At 32.6% G+C, this 22,505-nt stretch overlaps 1 protein-coding gene across 1 annotated transcript in view; it reads left to right on the forward strand.

The window, feature by feature from the left end:
- Positions 1 to 7,297: 7,297 nt before the first annotated feature.
- LOC140439509 (sodium/potassium/calcium exchanger 4-like) overlaps positions 7,298 to 22,505 on the forward strand; it is a 42,189-nt gene continuing 26,981 nt past the window's right edge. The window contains exons 1-3 of the mRNA XM_072529474.1: positions 7,298 to 7,581; positions 20,215 to 20,402; positions 21,280 to 21,475. Coding sequence (XP_072385575.1) covers positions 7,386 to 7,581; positions 20,215 to 20,402; positions 21,280 to 21,475 — 580 coding nt within the window. The 5' untranslated portion in view covers positions 7,298 to 7,385. The remainder of the gene's footprint in view (positions 7,582 to 20,214; positions 20,403 to 21,279; positions 21,476 to 22,505) is intronic.

A 22,505-nucleotide genomic window follows, 5' to 3' on the forward strand; every position in this document is an offset into this window, starting at 1 on the left:
GGTAATAATAGTGAAGTTAGCAGGCAACCTATTAATATCAACCTAGTACAAGTTTATGCACCCACAGTTGATAAATTTGAAACTGGGGCGATTTTAACGCCTAAGTTGGTAAGGGTAAATGTGGAGATGCGGTAGGTGATTTTGATTTGGCTATTAAAAATGAGCGAGGAGAGTTACTAATTGAATTTTGTGAAGAACGTGATTTTGTCATATCTAATACGTGGTATCAGCTCTCACCAAGTAGATTGTATACATGGCGAGCACCCGGGGACCGTCCAGGTCATATGATACTACATCAAATTAAATAAATGTTGATAAACAAAAGATTCCGCAACCATATAAAAGAGTGGCTGCTTACCCTGATCCGGACATTTCGTCTGACCATAACCTCCTAATCGCGAATGTAAGGCTTCGACTGGCAAAGCTTAAAAAACCATCTAACAAAAAATACATAAACACAAGACAATTAATAAGAGATGAAGAGCTTAAAACTACATACAGTAAACACATCAATGAGAACTTAAGAAATATACAAGTTAATTGCATAGAGGAATCCTGTGAGAAAATAAATACGGTTATAGCCAATGCTGACGAAGTAATCGCAAGTAAAATACGAAGAAATTACAAAAACGAGTGGATGACGGAAGATATACTTGATTTAAAGGAGCAACGTAGACAGTACAAAATACATCAGAACCAACATAAACAGAAACCCAACGTAAGATAAGGGTAAGACTTAAAAGCGCAAAGGAAATCTGGATGAAAGAACGGTGTGAAGAATTGGAATCACTACAAGAAAAAGGAGACAGCTTTGGACTACATAAAAAGTTTAAAGAAATTTCGTGTATATACAAAAAATACCACGAGACTTGCCTGAACAATGATGAAGGAGAATACGTACATATCAAGGAATAACTAGTAAAATCTGGACAGAGTAAGTTTCGTTCCTGTTTAAGGATAATTTAACTTCTAACTTACCTAAGGAAAATTTTCAAGGCTCTTGGACCGGATAGCATTACTACGGAAACCATAAAACTATGACAACATCGACATGTTGGTAACAATTTTCAATGCCATATATAACACCGGCTACATTCCAACGGATTGACTTTATACAACTTTTATAATGATCCCTAAATCACAAAAATTGGTAACATACAAAGACCACATACTGATCAGTTTATTAAGCCATTTGTTTAAAATATTTCTCCGCATTCTCCACAGAAGAATGTTTAGAAAGCTGGAAGAGCTAAGTGGCGAGACACAATTTGGGTTCAGGAGCGGACTGGGTACACGTGAAGCAGCTTTCTGCTTAAATACTCTTGTAGAAAACTACAAGAACCAACGAAAGGATATATGCATCACATTCCTCGATTATGAAAAAGCGTTTGACACCGTAAAACACGATGCAATGTTAAAAATGTTACACAACGCTAACATTGACGAGAAAGATATAAGTGTAATCCAGAATCTCTATTGGAATCAAAAAACACGAGCGAGGCTGAACAATTCAATGAGCACGGAGGAATTTGAAATTGTAAGAGGAATCCGACAGGGGTGTATTCAACTGCTGTTCAGCCTGTATGTGGAGAATATTTTTCCAGTGACACTCGAAGGATAACATTCATTATGCCGACGACACCGCTATAATGATACAACGAACATGATATGCAGTTCATGCTAAATAAAATAAATCACGCAGGAAAAATATATGGCTCAAAGATAAATGCTGGAAAAACTAAATGCATGGTAATACAGTGCAGCTGCAAGTAGATAAAGATCCAATCCAGCAAGTAGAAACATTCAAATACTTACGAATTATAGTGAATGACCGATGGGATCCTCAACAAGAAATAAAATGCCGTACCGAACAAGCACGACAAGCTTTTATTGAATTTAAACCGCTACTATGTAACCGCAATATTTTCTTCAATCTCTGCTATAGGATGGTGAAATGCTATGTATGGTCCATATTGTTATACGGCGTGAAGACATGGACATTAAAAATATTCTCCATTAACAAGTTGGAGGCCTTCGAAATGTGGACCTTGCGAAGAATATTACGCATCCCATGGACAGATAGGGTGAGAAACGAGGAAATCTTAAAAAGAGCAATTACTGAGAGAGAATTACTCAACGTATTCAAAGTACGAAACATTGAATTTCTGAACCATATCCTGAGAGAAAAAAAATACGCAATCACTCAATGAATTATCCAAGTAAAGACTAAGGGCAAGAGAGGAGTAGGTCGCAAACCAATGTCAAACAACATTCATTATGTTGTATTAATTTCTATAGTTAAATGCTCTAACATGAAACTTAAATGCGTGTGATAACTGTAATCGCTTGTTTTTTACGATTTTGTGACAAACGAAAATTTTGGAGAATGCGAGTTTTGATTCTATACCCCTCAAATTATATTTAAAAATTATTGTCGATAAATTTGTTCAAAGAGGAATCAAAACATAATTTTTTTTGTGCCTATCACAATTTTGGACTAACCCTTAATTTTTTCAAACCTAAATTTTTCAATTCAAGATATGTATGGTTTCCTTGTACCCGTTAACACTTAATTGTTATATGTAAACAAACAATAAAATGTATCAAGCATTAAACCATTAATTTGTTCAACGTTTGCCCTGGAATCAACTATGGTTGATTTATTTGTGGTGTCGAAATTTAAAATAACCATATTTTAGAGAGACAAAAGCCATGCTTAGAAGATAACGATCTGTAAATGAGAGCCCATTTATACATTTATACATATGATACATTTTAACATTTTTCTTGTACAATAGCAAGACGCGTAATCCAAAATATATTTAAGCAGACGAAGTCATTGTTATTAGAAGGTAGAATGTATGTTGGTATAATGATAAACCGTTTTTACATGTTACACAAATAATATAAAGAGTATACGTGATTGTTCACATTGTAATTGACGATTAAGAACAGTAATAAAAGTTGGAAAACAAGAAGCACATGTATTGTTGATAAGATATATACAGTGTGTGCACACTGTGCACAAATTCTCGTGTGCAAAAATATTAGAGATTGTCTCTTTTATGAATAAATTTTGAAAATATTGAAGTCAACAACATATTCACCAGCAACCACTGCAAAAGGGAGATGTATAAAAAAATGTACATTATCCGATACTTTAGACCCAAACAGAACTTAAAAGTAGAAGAGCAATAAGATCAAAAATAGGAAAAAGGTGACCAAAATAAAAATGATAAGTTGTTTATTGGATGGCATAAATATGCCAATGCCAAATAACGAAATATGTAGCTACATAATAAGTTTTTTTTTGCTGCCAAATATTATTATATACGTTTTTCTGTGGGTCCAGGAATTGAGTGAAATATGTAGTTTAAATAATTTTATTTCAAATACAAAAAAAAACAGCTAACTCACTATATAAATAAGAAATATCTCATTAATAATTATCGTAAATCACTTTACAAGATAAACACTTCGCCAATCGGCTGAAAAACTAAACTTCAAACGTTGCATTACCGCCTTAAATAATTAGATCGTAATTTCTAGATTTTGCGTGCCTATTATACTGAAAGTCTAGTCAGCGCTTTCCATTTCCAGAAAAATATCGCTAGTAGAGCATTATTAGGACGGCAAGTAGCATTTTTGAGATATTATAAAACCGTAATTACAGTTACATAACATCGTCCCTTTCGTTCAGGCTGTTCGCTCCAAACAGTTCCTAAATGGACCAGATCGGTGGATTCTGCCCTTCATAAGAACGACCTTTAGCTTATTTCGTGGCTTAGTTGAAAGTCGTTTATCTTCTTAGTAAACAGGTATGGTCCCGTTCAGCTCATGGTCACTGCAATTTGGGACTTAGGAGTTTCATTTTGGTTGGTTTGTAGAGCCACTCCGCCACTCCCTCTGATAAATTTCCATGTAGCATACTGATAAAAAACTGAATCGCTCGACCAGTCAACAACATCACTGGAGTTTAACCAGTTGCTTTATGTTGAAAGCTTCGGTATGCTAACAGAAACAGAGGCACTAGTTTGTCCCAGTCTCTCCGATTTTCATGTACAAACAGGGACAGGAAGTTGTTGATGGTCCGGTTATGTCTTTGTACCATGCCGTCGGACTGAGAATGCAGCGGTGTCGTCCTGTTCTTCTTAATTCCCAGCAAAGCCATCATGGTCTTCCAAATTTGATTCGAAGTTGTGCACCTGATCACAATAAAGCAGAAGTGGTAACTCACGTGAGGAAACGATATTTTCAAGCAGGGCCTCACCAACTGTGATTGCTTCTTAATTAGGTAGTGCAACTACTTCTAACCATTTGAAAAATAGCAATAAAAACCATCAGATACTTCTTTCCTGATGTAGTTACTGGCAATGGTCCAGAATGTCAACAGAAACTCGTTCCCATGGAGTCCCGGTGATGTATTGTTTGAGTTTTCCCCCAAGTCTCGATTTGGGTCCTTTCTTGGATGCGCACAGGTCACATCGTTTGCATCAATCTTCCACATCTTGCAGACAATTAACCCAATAATACCCCTCAGGGACGGAATTGATCCCAAAATGCTCCCCGAAGCGGGTATCATAGAGATCTGCAAGTACTTCCTTAACACATAAATTTGGGAGAACAACTTAAGGCACTGTTCTTGTTAAATCTGGACTCTCCCATTTAAGATATTGTTCTGAAGCTATTTTCTTGTTGCTTTTTTAAAGTAATTACTATTTAAATGGGAATAAGCCACAACTAAAGGTTAAAGTACGTTTATTGACGTTTCAATTTCCAGTTCGGAAATCGTTCTCAAAATACAAACATTAGTTTTCACTAATGTATCACTAATGTTTGTATTTTGAGAACGATTTCCGAAGTGGAAATTGAAACGTCAATAAACGTACTTTAACCTTTCATTGTGGCTTATTCCCATTTAAATAGTAATTTCTCCCATTTAAGAGTAATGACGTTATCTCGCAGACACAAAGAGTCCCACTGAAGCCAACAGCTCCCCACTGCTTGTCCATATTTGGCAATTTCTTGCCACTGTAGCCTAGCTTCGTTGTCCAGCCACTCATGGACTATTTTTAGATCTGGATATTTCTTCTGTTCAGCCTGGAGGTTTTCTTTGGCTAGAGATTCTTCGTCACTTCCGTCCTCTAGGGTTCCGTTTACTCGAGAAGCCGTCGGAAATTTCATGGCTTCTTTCAGCTTTATGGTGAATTTCAAAATCATAGGTCTATAGTTTCTCCAGCCATCGAGCTATTTTATGTTATTTTTATTCGAAATTATACTTTTTAGTGCTTCATTTCTTCGCCTACTAAAATAGTGGAGGTTCTGCTAACTTTAAGGAAAATCCTCAAACCTGTCGATTTTTATTTTTAAACAGGCTATTCGACGTCATCTATGTGAGCGTGATGACGTCATTGCTAAAATTTTGAATGGAAATAATACAATGAGAAACACGTGCCGCAAACTCTTCCTGAACCTTCTCCATAACTTCCGTAGTTATTTTTGTAATCTCAATACGTATCCTTTCTTTGAGTTTATTGACATCTTGTGGTCAATTTTGGTACACTTTAATTTTTAAGTATCCCCATAAAAATAAATCAAGAGGGGTCAAATCAGGTAACCTAGGCGGCCATTCTATTGTTCCTCTTCAACCTATCCATCTTTGATACAAGCATGCTATTTAGGGTGGCAGTGAATAAATATAAGATAGCTATTATAATGGTAACCAAAGTTCTGAAAGGACATGGTACATGAAGAAGAAGAAGACCTTTCCACCGATTTGGAAAGACTTTGTTTAAGTAGTTGTATACCAAGACAGCGTAGTGTGAAGGCGCACCATCTTGCTGCAGCCATAAATCATTTCTATTTGGAAACAACCGGCTAAATTCGAGGCGAAGAAGTTTTGAATAAACTCCTAATATCGAAAACCTGTTAAGTTTTTTTCGAAAAAGTATGGTCTAATAATCCTATTATTTATTATTCCCACCCAAACAATAACTTTCTCTGGATATTGAGTACGGTACGGATTGACATGACCGTTTAGTAGAAATGTAGCTTCATCAAAGAAAAGAATTTTTTTTAAAAACATTGGATCTCTGTTATTTGGTTCCATTATAATTTCACAAAATTCAATTCGTCTATTAAAAATATCTTTCATAAGTTCTTGTATTAAATTTACTTTATAGGAATGCAACTTTTCCTCTTTCAGCATTTTTAGAACTGTTAAATGGTCCATGTCATTATCTCATGCTACTTGCCGTGAACTGGTATAAGGATATCTTAAAAGACTAACAGAACCTCTAGTTGTTTGTTTTCAGATATTGGTGTGGTGCTACCTTTAGGGTGGTCTTTGACATGACTCGTTTCTGAATCAGAAATTTCTTCTCAATTTTGCTCACAGTGGATTGTGAAATTGGTTTTCGGTTGGGGTATATATTTTTAAATAACGTACAAACTTCTTTATCCGTCCATGTTTTATCTCCACAACCAATCATTAATATAATTTCAATTATTTGGGTTTCAGTCAGCTTCAAGTTGATACAAAGACATTTTGAAAACATCTACTAGAATAATACTATTAATCACTTGACAGAAAGTTAATTAAGTTTGAATGTCTAAGTATCAATGTCGATGTTGAAAAGGTAACTAGATTTTTAAAAAAGGTAAAAATTAGGTAGATAAGGCATTTCAATACCAGTGACGGCCTTTACACAATTTGTTTTTGGGTGTCAATAAATACATCATACCAATACTTAAAAAATTTTATTAAGAAATCCGTTGAGGTTTCATCAATAATATTTGTGACTGTACGCAAATCAATTACTGTACATATTAATATGGCTGAATAGTTATTTAAGAGACCTTTTAAATAATGTATTACAATACCCACATTTCCATTTAAAAATTTTAACAATGTCATTAATGTGATAGTCATCAGGCTCATATAGATGACATTAAAAATAAAAAGGTATCCTTACGAATAGCTTGTTTAAAAATAAAAATCAAGCGGTTTCAGGATTTTTCGCCAGCTTACGATATAACGAATTTATTCCTTTCATTTGCACCATACTGTGTACATAAACAGAATTGGTGAATTTGTTGTGTTATATTTACCTTATATTTATTTATATTTACGTTTCTCAAGGAAATAGTATCTATTAATAATAATAGTATCTCATTCAGTACATCGATTCCACGCACATGCTTATTTCACATCGAGAGACTAAAAATACATTTCGGTATACGCCACTGTTCACCTACGTCAGATAAGACAAAAATATAAAACAAAATTTTCGCTTAACATCTCTTTAATTGCTACTAGAATTTATGAAAAAAATGACATAAACGCCAAATCTTTTAATAAAAATCTTATCTTTTTGTTATCATCCATGTTAGAAAAGGCCGTTTTAGGTGCCAACTGCACCCCTCCTGCCATTGATGAATTCCCTCAGGATATCTTCACAAGAACACAGCTACAAAATGGAGCTGTCATTGTTCATATACTAGTTACCGTGTACCTGTTTGCCGCTATTGCTATCATCTGTGATGGATATTTCGTTCCTGCTGTCGAAAAAATATGTCACAGTAAGTAAACATTGACATAAATATTTTTGTAATCGTTTGAATAGTTTTAATACGTTGGGAAACAATTGGTTTAATTAATGTTTTTGAGCGCAGACAATAACTCATTTACTTCGTTAAAATATATTTTTATTAACAAGTTTAATAAAGTTTAAGATAACACTTAAACGGTATGTTTTTATATTTGCGTGTTAATAAACTAAAAACAAAAACAATACACATTGAAAAAAGCACCGTCAGGTGCATGAGGCGCAGAGAAAAATATGACTTAAATATACCAGTAATTTAATGAAAAATCAAAAGGTTTTTAATCTCACAATAATTATGATACATATTTATAAATACTGAATAACAAAACAAATAATATAGTTTGCCTTGGTACTTTTTAAATCGTCTATAGTGACTAAAGACGTTTCAGTTTTTGGGCTTTAATCATTGATAGTTAAAATGTCGAGTCGTTTGTTTGTGTTCTGGACATATTTTTGACGTGTGTCTTTCTATATTTTAATAATGTTTGTATTTTTATTTATTTTTTTTTATTTACATTTACGTGCTCGACAACTATGGCCACTCATGCGGGGGCGATTACAAACAACATTACAAAGGGTATAATAGCATTAATGTCTAAATAAGTTATGTCTTGTAAATATTTTAGAGTTTATGATACAATATTTTTCTAATAAACTGAAGAATTCCGTCTAAGAACTAACACAGGACAGGTTAGTGGAAAGTGGAGTGCCTTAGGGTTCTGTCCTTGGACCTCTGCTATTTACGGTTTATACCAGCGATGTTCCTTATTATGTTTCAAGTAAATTATCACTCTACGCTGATGACACAAAAATATATGCCAATCAAATCATAAATTAGCTAACCCTCCAAATGGACTTGGACTATATTTTAACTTGGTGTTTCCAGTGGTTACTATCCTTAAATGCGGAAAAATGTGTAGTGCTTCGAATTGGTAAAAATAACCCACTTTTGCCGTACTTTGTTAATGGACAGCCATTAGATTCTGTGTTTTTGTATAACGACCTTAGTGTTATCGTAAACAGCAGCCTAACTTGGTCCAATCATATTATCTCTGTTTGTAAACGTGCGAACTCCAGACTGTATCTTATTCGGAGGTGTTTTTACACTCTTTACGTAAGACCCCTATTTGAATATGCTGAACCAACGTGGTATCCTGATTTGGTTCGAGATAAGACTTTATTGAAAAAACATTCAAAGAAAAGCCATTCGAATTCCTTTGCAGAAATATGCAGAATGACTTAGTATGGCTAACTTAACTTCTTTTGAACTTCGCCGACAACTTGGAGACTTAATTACAACAATAAAATAATAAAATTCAATTTTGAACATCTCGATGAAATGTTTACCATAAATCACGATGAACTGCTCAGAAGTCATCAGTTGAAACTAAAAAAAGAAAACTTTTCTACAACATCAAGACAGAACTTTTTACAAAAACCATGGATGTCTATCAACTTATACTCATTTTTTATAACATATCTAGGAATGGATAATTAATTTAATTCTAACAATTCAGTTCTAAACCGTTGCTATTCTAAAGATAGATCATCTGGAATGGGTTCATCCCATGTCTTGTTTAATGACCATAATTTTTGTATCATTATTTTTTTTTCAATTATACAAGGGCTGATTAAACCTAATGGATCCTAAATTTGTGCTATATCTGAAAGTACTTGTCTTTTTGTAAGTGAACTTACAAATATTAGTTAATGGATAAATATTATTATTAATTGAATATTTTGAAACATCTAATAGGCTGTACCAGTAAATACCTAATGTTTTTGAAGCTTCATTTTTTCCTAATTTAAATATGGCTAATGAATAATCGTTACTGGAAATGGTTTGAAGAACATTTGGATTATTAGCAGTCCATTTTCTTAGAGGAAATCCAGCAGAGTTTAGAATAAATGAGATTTCTTGACATGTTTGAATTAATTCAGAGATACTATTAGAACCAGTGAGTAGATCATCTACATAAAAGTTTTTAGAATTGTTTGTGATGCTAATGGAAATGAATTTATATGTTCTTGAGCTAGTGTTTATAAATATTTTATTGCTAAATATGGAGCCGAAGTTGTTCCATAAGTTATTGTATTTAGCTCAGAAACTGAAAGGTCTTGTTCTGGATTATCTCTCCAGTAATGACTTATGATCATTGTGAATTAAAATTTGTCTATACATTTTTGTAAAGTCTGCAGAAACTACATATCTGAACATTATAAATCTTAGTAAAATACTACTGATGATGTCATAATAATAAAATATGTAAGGTATTTGAATTCAAAAAAGTTTCTTCTAAAATTAATAAAATGCTTATCAAAAAAAGAGTAAAACTCACGTAGTTTTCACTATTTCTATATCTTGCTCCTAAATGTAATTATAAGTCTCGACTACTAGTTCATAGTAGTAAATCATTTATATCTAAAAGTAAATTAAGGATAAAATAGTTAAGACCACAAAAGTAAAATACCAAGATCGAAAAGGTCCGGTAATAAAAAAACCTTTACTTTTCTACATGCAACAATAAAACTTAAGTTGCGAACCATGTAGATCAATGTTGGTAATCAGTGAGATATTGATTGGAGAACTATAAAAATGCTGCGGCAGTTAACAATAAAACTATACCGGGAGGTCGGAAATTTACTAAAAATAATTACAAATAATGAAAAATTACTATAACTGATGGAATAAGCCATCACTAAAATAGGCATACAAACAAACTGAGGCACACTCATAATATTAAATAAATAACAAAATTCTATTTACAAAAAAATTAATTACACTCTGCCTAGTAAATTAGTCTTTTAAAAACAAAAGTCGGTTTCTGTAGTGTTTTTTGAATTTAATATGTGTTAAAGATTATTTGGTAAATGGTATTTAATTCTGTTACTTTTTACGCACTTACTGTTTTCGCACTTTTCCACTAGCATATGTTTTACCGTAGCAGGTGGTGTGAGGTTTTGGTTTCGCACCAACACGTACTTCTTTTCTATTTAGCAGAAACATTGCCTAGACGAGTTCGTCTCTAGATGAGGGTGGCATGCTAACCATAACATTAAGCTCCAACCTCTTTGTCGTACCTGTGTTACACAGTTAACACTTGTTTTTTATCTCCATACATACGGTCCCGACTAGGTACGTTTGATAAGTAACCGCCAAGGAGGCTTACCTTCTAACACTCATGTTTAAAGAACATGAGCTATGTCATGATGCCATGAAAAATCAACCACTTCTACATCGATACAATGTCGATACTCAGTATGCTTTTAGACAGTAATTGTACACTTTCTTGACCCAGAGCAAAAAACGGAAACATTTTATATTTTTTTATTAACGGTTTTAACATGTTTTCTAAAGTTAAATTTAAAATTATCCCATGTTTTGCAATTGTGCTTAGATTTTGTGGATCAATTTTCCTATTTTGCTATTTCGAAACACTTTTATATTATTTTGTGGATGTATTTGTTTCGCAGAAGTAATAAGTTTATAGAATACAATAAACCGGTGACCAATACTCCAGATATATTTAGAGCATTTAAACTTTTACCCAATATGAAAATCGAAACGTCGAATAGAGTCGACTATCGTCATTTCAAGATGGATATAAATACTCGTCTAAAAAATCTATGTTCCTGTGTTATCTTTATCTTTTGCACAATGAGAAATTTTGCGCCGGGCTGGAGTTACCTTCTACTCATAGCTCCGCATGATTTTCAACATGCCTTCAACTCAAACATGGTCCATTTATTTAATTTATAATGGGTTGACATTATTCGGATAAACCAACCCTCTTGGTTTATCCAACTGGGAAAGGATGACTGATGAGACCTTGTCCTCTTGTGCAAATTTGGGTATTTTAACTTTTATGCATTTAATTGTTTGAAAATTAATTATATACACGGTGTCCAGAAACTCTTTTGACAAACGAAGACCGAAGATTCCTCAAATAATTTTAAGATAACTTAACCCAATTCACCTAGTCCAAAAATGCTTCCTAAGGGAGCTAGAGCTCTTTGAAGATGGTGCCTTGTGATTATTATTTTTTTAAATACCTCCAGAACGCTTCTATTTAGACAAACGAAAACTAGTACGATTATTTATCCTACAGAGTTGAATCAATTTCATTAACTGCAAATTTCTAGTAACGATCATAGGCGTCCGGTTTGGGTAGGTCAATGGTTATTTTAACTCATAACTTTTTTGTCTTTATCTTTTAAGCATTCGTAACACTAGATTAATAAATTTTCAGGTATTTTAGTACTTAAAGGTACTGTTACTTTAAGTCGATAGAATACACCGTTTTCGATCGATCAATCGATTTGATAATTTTTCGTTTTTTTTTTGCCATGAAAGTTAAATGAATATTTTTTGCACTAGTTGGCCGTGGACCTGTCAACATAAGTATAACCTACGTTTTTCATTGTCAAATGGTGGTCAGTTCGCGAAGTATATCTTTTAGTTATTTTGTGGTATTCAAATATAACAATTTCAGTTCAACAAAAATGGTTTTTACTAATGACGATTACGCTAATATGCTTTAGTTTATGGCGAAATGAGGTGTGACGCTCGAGCAGCACAACGTAGATACCCTGAAAAATTTCCCAATCGTGATCATATTCTCTCAACATTTACAGATCTTCATTAACAATTAAGAGAAAGAGGTTCAATGGTCTTAAAATATTATAAACATGTAACAACAGCACTTGAAGATGGCACAGTTATTTTAATGGAAGTTGAGGAAAATCCAGAAATTAGCAATCGAAGGCTATCTGCCATGTATCCCACAATTTTAAAATCTTTCGTAGAAATATCTTACACAACGAAAATTTATCTCGTTTTTATTTTACAAAGGTACAAGCACTGCCGCAAGGAGATTTACCTGTGCGTGAAACGTGAATCACCACGTTGTTCAAGAATTTAAGCATCAGCATAGGTTTAGCATAAACGTCTGGATAGGAGTAGGTAACGATTACCTACTTGGGCCTGTGGAATTGCCTGCTCGTTTAAATGGTGCTAATTACTTACATTTCCTGCAAAATGTTTTACCTGATTCGTTAAATGATGTGCCTTTATCGGCAAAACTTTCTGGATAATAACTGTGAAGACAACTGAATTGGAAGAGGCGGTCCAGTTGCTTGGCCAGCAAGGTCGCCTGTGGTTGTTTGGGGATACATAAAAGCATTTGTTTATTACGTTCCGATACAAAGAGCTCCAGCTCACTTAGGAAGCATTTTCGGACTAAGTGAATTGGATTAAATTGTCCTAAAATTATCTGAGAAATCTCCGGTCTTCGTTTGTCAGGAGAGTTTCTGAACACCCTGTATATAATTATATATATATATATATATATATATATATATATATATTTTTAAATATATACATATATATATATATATATATAAATATATATATATTTATATATATATATATATATATATATATATATATATATATATATATAGAGAGAGAGAGAGAGAGAGAGAGAGAAAGAGAGAGAGAGAGAGAGAGAGAGAGAGAGCAAAATATAGGTGTCAGGGAAAGTGAGGAAAGGAGAGTAAATTTTGATATAAATACGATAAATCTGGGCAGAATTTTAGTAATTTTTAGGGTATAAATCAAGCTCTTAAATCAGTTTTGAAACAAATCTTTAAACGCGCGAAATTTCAATTACTTTGTGGCGTTCAAGTAATTTAGCTATAATGCTTTTATATAATAATAATGCTGCTATAATAATTTATAATGCTTTTTCTCTCATATTTTCTTTTAAAGCGGTTCTTGGATACGTTTGAATTTCTCGTTTAAATTTTGTAGTCAGTTCTGTCGTTAATTGTGAAATGCGCATATTTATTAAGATAATACTTTACTGAATGTATATTGACAAATTTAGATTGTGTTTATTTAACTTTAGCAGATTAAAACAATAATAAAATATAAATGTTCAGTAAATATATTAGGTGGTGTAGAAAAAGTAAGAATTAAGTGAGATATACTACCACTGATAGAGTAAAATTTGTCATTACGAAATAGTATTTTTGTTACAAATTTTCTAAATTCTTGGAATCCATCATCACTTGTGTCTAATTAATTCGTTAATTCTTCTATCTATATTATGATCTTTATTATCACATGATTAGAACTACATGGTTGGCATCTAGTCAGTAAGTATTACAAAGGTAGAAGGCAATCGAAACGTAATTTTTTAGTACTGTGATAGAGTGAAAATTGCACTAGTAAAGTTCAGACTTCGTTCATCTTCCAAAGCTATAACCTATTTTGTCGTTAAAATTTATCGTATGTCTCTATCACTATGGTGATCATCGGAAATTTCTCTTCGTTAACGTTCTTCGGTTGTTTGGATGAAAACTTGTCATATACGTTAAAAATAAAATCTTTAACATATCCTTTCCATATGCTTTCCCGACAACTTTTGTTAAATATTCATTGATTTCTTTCTGGTTAAATACCTTACGTTTCTTATGTAAACGTAAGTTTATTACAGTAGACTCCCTCTATAACGAGAACTGAATTGGCAGACTAATTACCTCGTTATAAGGCGATGTCGTTATATCAAACAACAATAATACTGTGCATACATATGAATATGTAGTTTTCTATAACATTAACTTCCTATAGTGAAGCCATTCGAAGCAATATAAGATGCTAAATATTGTTTGAATGGCGTTTTTGATAAAAAGTTTACTTTTATTATCAATGAAATACATTAAAACAAAAAAGAGTAGTTTACTTTTAGTGTCAATGATATACCTACGTTAAAACAAAAAATCTGTATTCTGTAAATCTGTATAAAGCGTATTTTCAAGGATAACATAAACTATTGCTTCTGCAATTGGAAGAAGTCTGTCGTTTTTGACTGCTTTAAATTGTCCAGTATCATTCTATCTATCATATTTTCTAAAGACGTGAAATAGATGTATGCTTCTTCATTTGCGTTTTGTCTTTGTCAAAGTTTCTTATAATGTTTAAAGCACTTTCACATCTTGTCCATTAAGACCTTCTCACTATTAGGTGCGAATGGTCAAACCCTTACACTGACACTTGTAAATCATAAATTGTAAATTTCCGACAACACAATATCGGCCGCTAGATTAAACAGAAGAAGTTTATTGCGGGCGGCAGTTAAAAATGGTATTTATTTATAGCCATGGCCGGGCCAAAAACGTAAAAAAAAACACTTTTTTCGATCTTACTTTCTCTCATTATAACCAAATTTGCCTCGCTGTAGAGGGTTATAGTTCAATAGAAATTTCACGGGACATCTAATGTACCTCATTATAAGCGAAACCTCGTAATAACCGTGTTCGTTATAGAGGGAGTATACTGTATAGTGTGATACTCACTACTATTAGTGATATTGTGACTTCTCCATATTTTATTTCAGTATTATATTTGTAACAAAATGTAATAAAAATTGGCAATGTACTAATTCTAATAAACAGTAGGTATACGCTTTAAGGACATTATTTCGAATATCTTATAAAATTCGCCACTAATACAAGTAAAGAAGAAAATCCACAAGGAAACTAAATTCCTGTAGCTAGCTGTATACCATGTATCACACAAAATTAATTGAAAAATTCCTTTATAAAAGGTATAATATTAAAAACCCTATCGGGCTACATCACAGAACATTTTCGGAATTAATATTCCATTATCAGTGCTATCTGTATGTTCATGTTAATAGCCGCTAAATATGTGGGTAAAAACTCTTTAAATGTTGTTAAAGTAACTTTGAGTTACATTTTTTAACTTTATTAGCTATGGTGTTTAAGTTACAACAGGAATAGATAACATGGTAACGTAAGACTCCACTGGAGGCTGCTAGTCCTGAGGTAGACACTTCGTCTTTCTGGTCACAAAAAGCTTGGAAAGTTATCACGGGAAATATTTGTGGATTTTTAACCCTAATTTAGTGAAAGTATTACTTTCTATTAAGACAAACTCAAAGATATCGATAGAAACATGTCCATTGTCCATAAAATCCACTTTCTTCATTTCCATCTCGACATTTTACGTCTAAATGTGGAGCTGTGCGTAAAAGATTGAATAAAGATTCCATCAGGATATTTCGGTAATATAAAAAGGTAACAAGTGTATTGGAAGAAAGCCATGCTTGCAGATTACTACTTATTTGTATGTATAGATGTCCCAGAACTCAGTTAAAAGAGACAAACCAAAAGACGGCGATCAAATAAAGCCTATACATGATTTCCTTTAATCCTACCTCCTTCAAACATATAAAACGTTATTTAATTAATTTTTATTTAAGATCTCATTAAAGGCAATTTAAATGGGCTCTAGCCGTCTACTATACAAAAAAATTATAAAAATTAGAGACAATAATACAATAAAACATAATTATCAATTAAACGAAAAAAAGCGCGTATCTAGATAAAGAAACCTTTCCATAATCGGTATTCTAATGAAGTCAGCCAGGATTATGACGACAACATAGCCTCAACAGACAGAGACAAAACTCATTAACTTTGAAATGTGGTGTTATCGAAGAATGTGGAAAATATCTTGGACACAACACATAACAAATGCGGAAACGCAACGAAGACTGAAAAAAGGTAAAGAAATACTCTACACTATAAAGAAGAGAAAAATGAGCTACTTTGGACACATACTAAGAAACGAGAAATACGAATTGATGCGGCTGGTCATACAAGGAAAGGTGGAAGGCAAAAGAGGACCGAGGAGAAGACGCACGTTCTGGCTGAAGAATCTGAGACAATGGAGAAGGAAAACGTCAATAGAACTTTTTTCAGAACGGCTGCAGATAGAGTCAAATGGGCCATGATGATCGCCAATGTCATTAGGAATGGGGCACGTTGAGAAGAAGAAGACCATGCACAGACGGGTACTACTCGAGACCTTCAGATGTGTTTTTGACATTTACCTCAGCACACCAGGTCATTTAGGGCTCGATAACATGTAAAAAGCATAGAGCTCAATTCTTTTGATAAGTACAGTAAGTATCTGAGATGGGTGGGTTTTCCTCTTAAAATCAGTGAGTCTAGTTAAGTTTAATATATAAAAGAGGAACGATACTTCATCAAGAGATAGCTAAACAACTGGAACTTCTCCAAACTAACCCTCTCTCTTATTTTCAATACACCCCTAACAATACCTGAGAATGACAAGTACAACAACACTCATTGCTGTGGCATATGTGGTATATTTGCTGTAGTTGCCATCCAACAGTCGTTTGGTTTATTATAACGAGAAGATGGCACCAAGTACTAAGATCTTAAGATAAAAATTAGGAAACGATGAAAAATTAAAGAACCCAGACTTTCTATTACAGATTCATCCCAAAGTGCTTTCTAGGGAATATCAAGCATCTGAGCCTTAGTGAAAATCTCTTTAAGACCATGCAAAACTCGTACTGATGGCTACCTCTCGATGAGTCACACACGTTTTGGGAAATACCTTAATACACCACGTTATCTAGGGCTGGATAACACGAAAAAAAATCCCTTAGAGCGCAATCCTCTGGCTCAATTCCGGCCGTATCTGTTATGAACTATTTTTTTCCATTACAGGAAGTGAGTGCTTAAATCTATATAATATTAAAATATTGTGTGGGAGATACCTCAGCTTACCACGTCACTCGGGGGTCGATAGCATGGAAAGGGATTCCCCGTAGAGATCATTCCTTTTGATTCTCTAGGTATACAGGATGAATGGGAGCAAGTAGTACGGCTTAAAGCTGAATACTAACTAAAGCTGAATAATAACTATAATACAGTAAAACCTTCCAGTAGCGCCCACCCCCGTGGAATCCAAAGCTGGTCGCTAAACAGGAGTGGTCGTTTAAAAGAGAACATAGGAAAATTAAAGCAACTGAACCGCATTACGTTGTTTTTTACATATTAAATATAATTTGAACTAATTGTAATTTCATACATAAATGAGCATATTGATATCAATTTAAAAATAGGTGCAGTCTTTTATTGGACACACTGTATAGTAAAATTTTTATTTTTAATTGGAAATTAACTATTGCTTCATCTTTTTAATTTATTTTAAAAAAAATCAGATTCGGTCGTTATACGCAGGTAGTCACGTTATTAAAGTAGTTGCTTACAGAGGTTTTACTGTATATTGATAATAAAATGAATAAAAACTTTTGTATGGAACAGTTAAAATTTAACAGTTCTGAAATACTTTTCTTAAAGTAACGATGCCACTTTATGTTTTTATTTCTCACCCACATTTAAAAAGTTTATCCAAAAAAAAAATTAAAAATAGTTGACTCAATTTGTCTGGCGAAGCATCAAGGTTAGTATAGGCGCAGACACGTGTAATTTCTGTGGGGTAGCCTTAATAAAGGAAAAATACGTAATTTTTTTAACATCCAAATGTTAATAAACTTAATGTCGTAATTATAATTGTTTTTGTGTGTAAATGATTCATTATAAAAAATACGTTTCATGGACATTAAAAATCACCAGTCACGTGTGCTGTTAATGAACGAAACCATTAAATAGCTTCATTTAGGTAATCCTCTTGTGAGATTATTAAATGTTGTAGAATTTATATGGTCTTGATTAAAACGTGATTAATAAAATAATTTTTTCAACATTAAAATTAATATTATTTATGGTTTAACGTTGATTTACACACCTCGTATGGAATATTTAACTCTTATGAGATTATTAAACTTTGTAGATTTTATATGGTCTTCTTTAAAACGTGAATATGAATAATATGAAAAGCTGGACAGAATATTAACTAATGACATAAATAGAAGTACATAACTTGGAAAGGGAAGGAAAATCGACAGAACTGTACTATCTAATAAAACTTTGTCAGGAAGTTTTTATTTTACTGGGAAATTTTACAACTTTGTTGTAAAATATTGTTGGAAATAATCCAAAAGGATTGGTAGAATTAACTAAATTGACAATGAGGAAAGTCGGTTATAAAGTACGAATACAAGGGGATGTTTAAGAAGTATTTCAAATCTAGCGTTAGAAAAAGTGAGACTCGGGAAAAAACTTAAATGGTACGATATATACCCGTGATATACAGTACGATGCAAATGTATGGAATAAATTCATTATTTCAGAAACAGATGACTTTTAAAAAAAAACTTAAAACACGTTAATTTTAATTTTTGAATAACCATCAACTGACATATACGTGTTGGACATTACGTCATCAGTGTCGGCGTAATGACGTAATCGACGATTTTTTTAAATACAAACCGAGGTCACGCGACAGCTCATTTGAAAGGTCTCCTTATCGTTTTTACAACGATGTAATCTCATGAATATTTATTTCTACAGGGTTCACCAAAATTATGAACCTTGTTAAGTAACGTGGAATTACAATAAATATTCATTCACTGAACTAAAATACACTAAGGAACGCCACTTGAATAAAACGAAATAGTGTTTTTTGTAAGTTCCGAAGACACAATACATTGATAATAAACAATGCTACATTATAATCTGAAATTAATTATTGTAGTAAGCATTCCAAGTAATTTTTCAAAAATATTTAAATCAGTATTGTCATTGACTCGTCTTTGTTTGTCAATGATTTGTGAATCTGTCAAATAATAGACGTCCAATTTTTACTCTTCGAGTTTTTTGCCGACATTAATAATAGCATTTACAAAAATGAAACTAACAGAAACAAAACGAATCGATATTTTAATCATGATTGGTTATGGAGATAGAGCGAGGACTCGAGCAGAAGTTCGTAATTTATTTAATGCTAAATACCCCAATCGCGAACCAATTACTGAATCAGCAGTAAGTAAAATTGAAAAAAAAGTTAAAGAAACGGGCCATGTTAAAGATCTTCCCAAAAGTGGTAGAAAATCAATATCCGAAGCCAAGAAACTGGACGTTGTACTGGCGTTTCAAGATAAGTCGCCAGACATATCGATACTAGGCAAGTAAAAATCCACATTAGATGAAAGAGTATAGAACACAATATTCCGTGAAGGTGAATGTTTTGGGCCGGCATTATAAACAATCAAATTGTAGGACCATATTTTTTTGAGGAAAACTTAACTGCTTCTTGTTATCTAGAATTTCTTCGGGATTATCTGTTGCCACAACTGAATCAGCTATTACCAAATAGAAATTATTTGTGGTACCAACATGATGGGGCTCCCCCACACTACGGCGCCGAGGTACGAAATTACCCTAATAACGTTTTCCCAGGTAGGTGGATAGGTAGAAGGGGGCCCATCGAATGGCCACCAAGGTCTCCAGATTTGACTTTTGAGTCACACTGTTGCAGATTTATGCAAATATGTAATTATAAATTTCTAAGGTTGTTAGAGTATCTTCGTTGTTCAATTTTGGGTTTATACTTTATACAGAAGCAGTTCCGTACAGAAATTTACGTGAAAACGAATTAAAGCTGTCTTTTTCTTCTAGTTCCATAGCCTTATCTATTTTTGAAGCTCTGTATAATTAGAATAATTGTTTGCTTTGTAAATAAGTTACCTTTTTATTTTTATTAATATTTTTAAATATTAAAATTTATATTTTCAATCCATATTCTCTTTCTTGTCTTATTTAAGTAATATTTGAGAATTTAAAATCTGAATTGTTTTTTTAGTTTTAAGAGTTCCACCGGACATAGGAGGTGCAACTTTCATGGCAACAGCAACTGCCTCTCCAGAGCTCTTTGTAAATATTGTCGGTACTTTTGTGACGGAAGGCGATATTGGACTTGGTACTATATTAGGCTCGACAGTATTTAATATTTTAGGAGTTACAGCATGTTGTGGATTAACCCTGGCATTTGTAAGTATTAACAATTTATATTGTAACGTAAGTATTACTTTTATCTGGATCCTATTACATTCTTTATAATACTCTGCTTAATGAATTTCTTTTCCTATTATCTATCATACCACAGGGGATTCATGTGGTAAATTTTTTATGTTGATTTATTATTTTTATGTTGATGGTTTACATTGTATTGTGAATTATGTAATACAGTTAGTATTACATTACTTGACTTGTGGATCACGCTTTTAAATATCTTAATTGAAGATCTGTACAAAGCAACGTGTCTCTTGTTACTTTTACCATTACTTTTACTTTTGTACAGTTATACGTTATATAATACTTGAACATATAAATCACACATTTAGTTTTTTGGAAAATTGAGTGTGAGTCTTCATTTTCCAATGAGGAATTTCTTTTATCCAATAACGACAGTGGTGTCGGTTGATAGTACTCTTTAATGAAACGTCACTTAAAGGGTATTAACAATATATATTTTTTAAAAATTGCAAAAGCTTTTTAAATCACGTCACCACTCGTACTTTGGCCCCTCATGTTCCCACCTTAATTACTAATAACACTTATCAACTTTCCTCAGATTAATTATAATAGCTTTAAGGCGCGTTCCAAGTAACGAAATAAATCTTCCCCTGTAAGGGATTTTGTACTTCTTTACGTATATACCTATTTTTTTTTCATTAGTACCTAATTTCTTCAGTGTTCAATATCAAAAAGTTTATAAGAATCGGTCACAAATGCTATTAAAGAATCATATTTGTTAATAAATTTTATATTTTTCTTAAATTTTTGCATGATTGCTTCTTCTTAAAAATACTATCTATTTCATATATCAATATTCCAAATTAGGTATATAAAAAAATTTATGTTACAGACAGGAAGTAAATCACAGTTGGAATGGTGGTCTCTTACGAGAGACTCTGTAATATATGGCATTTCTGTATGTCTTCTGGTATGGTTTTTAAATAACGAGCAGATAGAATGGTACGAAGCACTCACATTAGTACTTGTGTATGTGCTATATATAATTTTTCTCATATTTGATCAAAAAATTCAAAAATATGTCAAAGGTAAGTTTGTCTGTAGATCTGATTTGTTTTTATATTGTTTGCGATGTAATCTAACTACCAGTAATATTATTAAAGTGTTTTAATGCTTTTAAACACACATTTTTATACTATTAATATAAATAATATCAATGTTATTTTCCGATTAGGTTTATGAAACATAAGAATTATACGTAATACGTAAACTGTTGTTTTATGGCTAACTTGGTAAACTCTTTTATCTGTTGTAAATGTCGTAAAATTATATGAATGAATGACTTTAAACAGCAGGTTTAGCGCTGTAGGCACAAACTATCCAAATACAGATACTATAGAATCAGCACGGTAGCCATTTAACAATTTTGCCGCATCAATCTACTGGAAAGCAAGGTCTTCAGTGTTATAGTCGCCTCGTATTTCGGTGAGACTGTGTAAAAATATATTTATCTGTAATAAAAGCAGACAATAAAAAATAAAATAAAAGTACTCTACCAGGAGTAGTTATTAACTGCAAAATTATCAATGACTAAGATGTATAATAATACAAAGTTTTAATATTCTCATCGATATTTACATTTAGATGAGCCTGGTAAAATATGTACAGTCGCTCAGATAAAGTTATCATCGATGCATTCTTTGCGTAAGATAACAATTTTTGCATGAGCAACCGAAACCATAAAGTAGTTTATCCCAATAAATTTCGTTTCGACCGTCCAGTGGTTTACAATTGGGTAGGCAGGTATAATATTTTATATTATTTTAAACTTTATTTTTAAACGAAATATTGTTTATTTGGATGAAACCTGGTATGGTATTCATGACACCGTGAAAAAAGTTGGACGAATAATCACAAAAAGTGTTCTAATTCATTACCGCCCAATAAAGGACAGAATTATAATTTTACACTGCGGTGTAGAAAATGGATGCATCGACGATTTATTATTAATATCTGTAAAAAAAATAAAGACGTGAATCTAGATTATCATGAGGATAGGAGGGTTCAATTTGTGAATCATGGTTTGAAAAATCTATATATATATATATATATATATAT

This window comes from Diabrotica undecimpunctata, chromosome 4 (genome assembly GCF_040954645.1).
Source record: "Diabrotica undecimpunctata isolate CICGRU chromosome 4, icDiaUnde3, whole genome shotgun sequence".
NCBI lineage: Eukaryota > Metazoa > Arthropoda > Insecta > Coleoptera > Chrysomelidae > Diabrotica > Diabrotica undecimpunctata.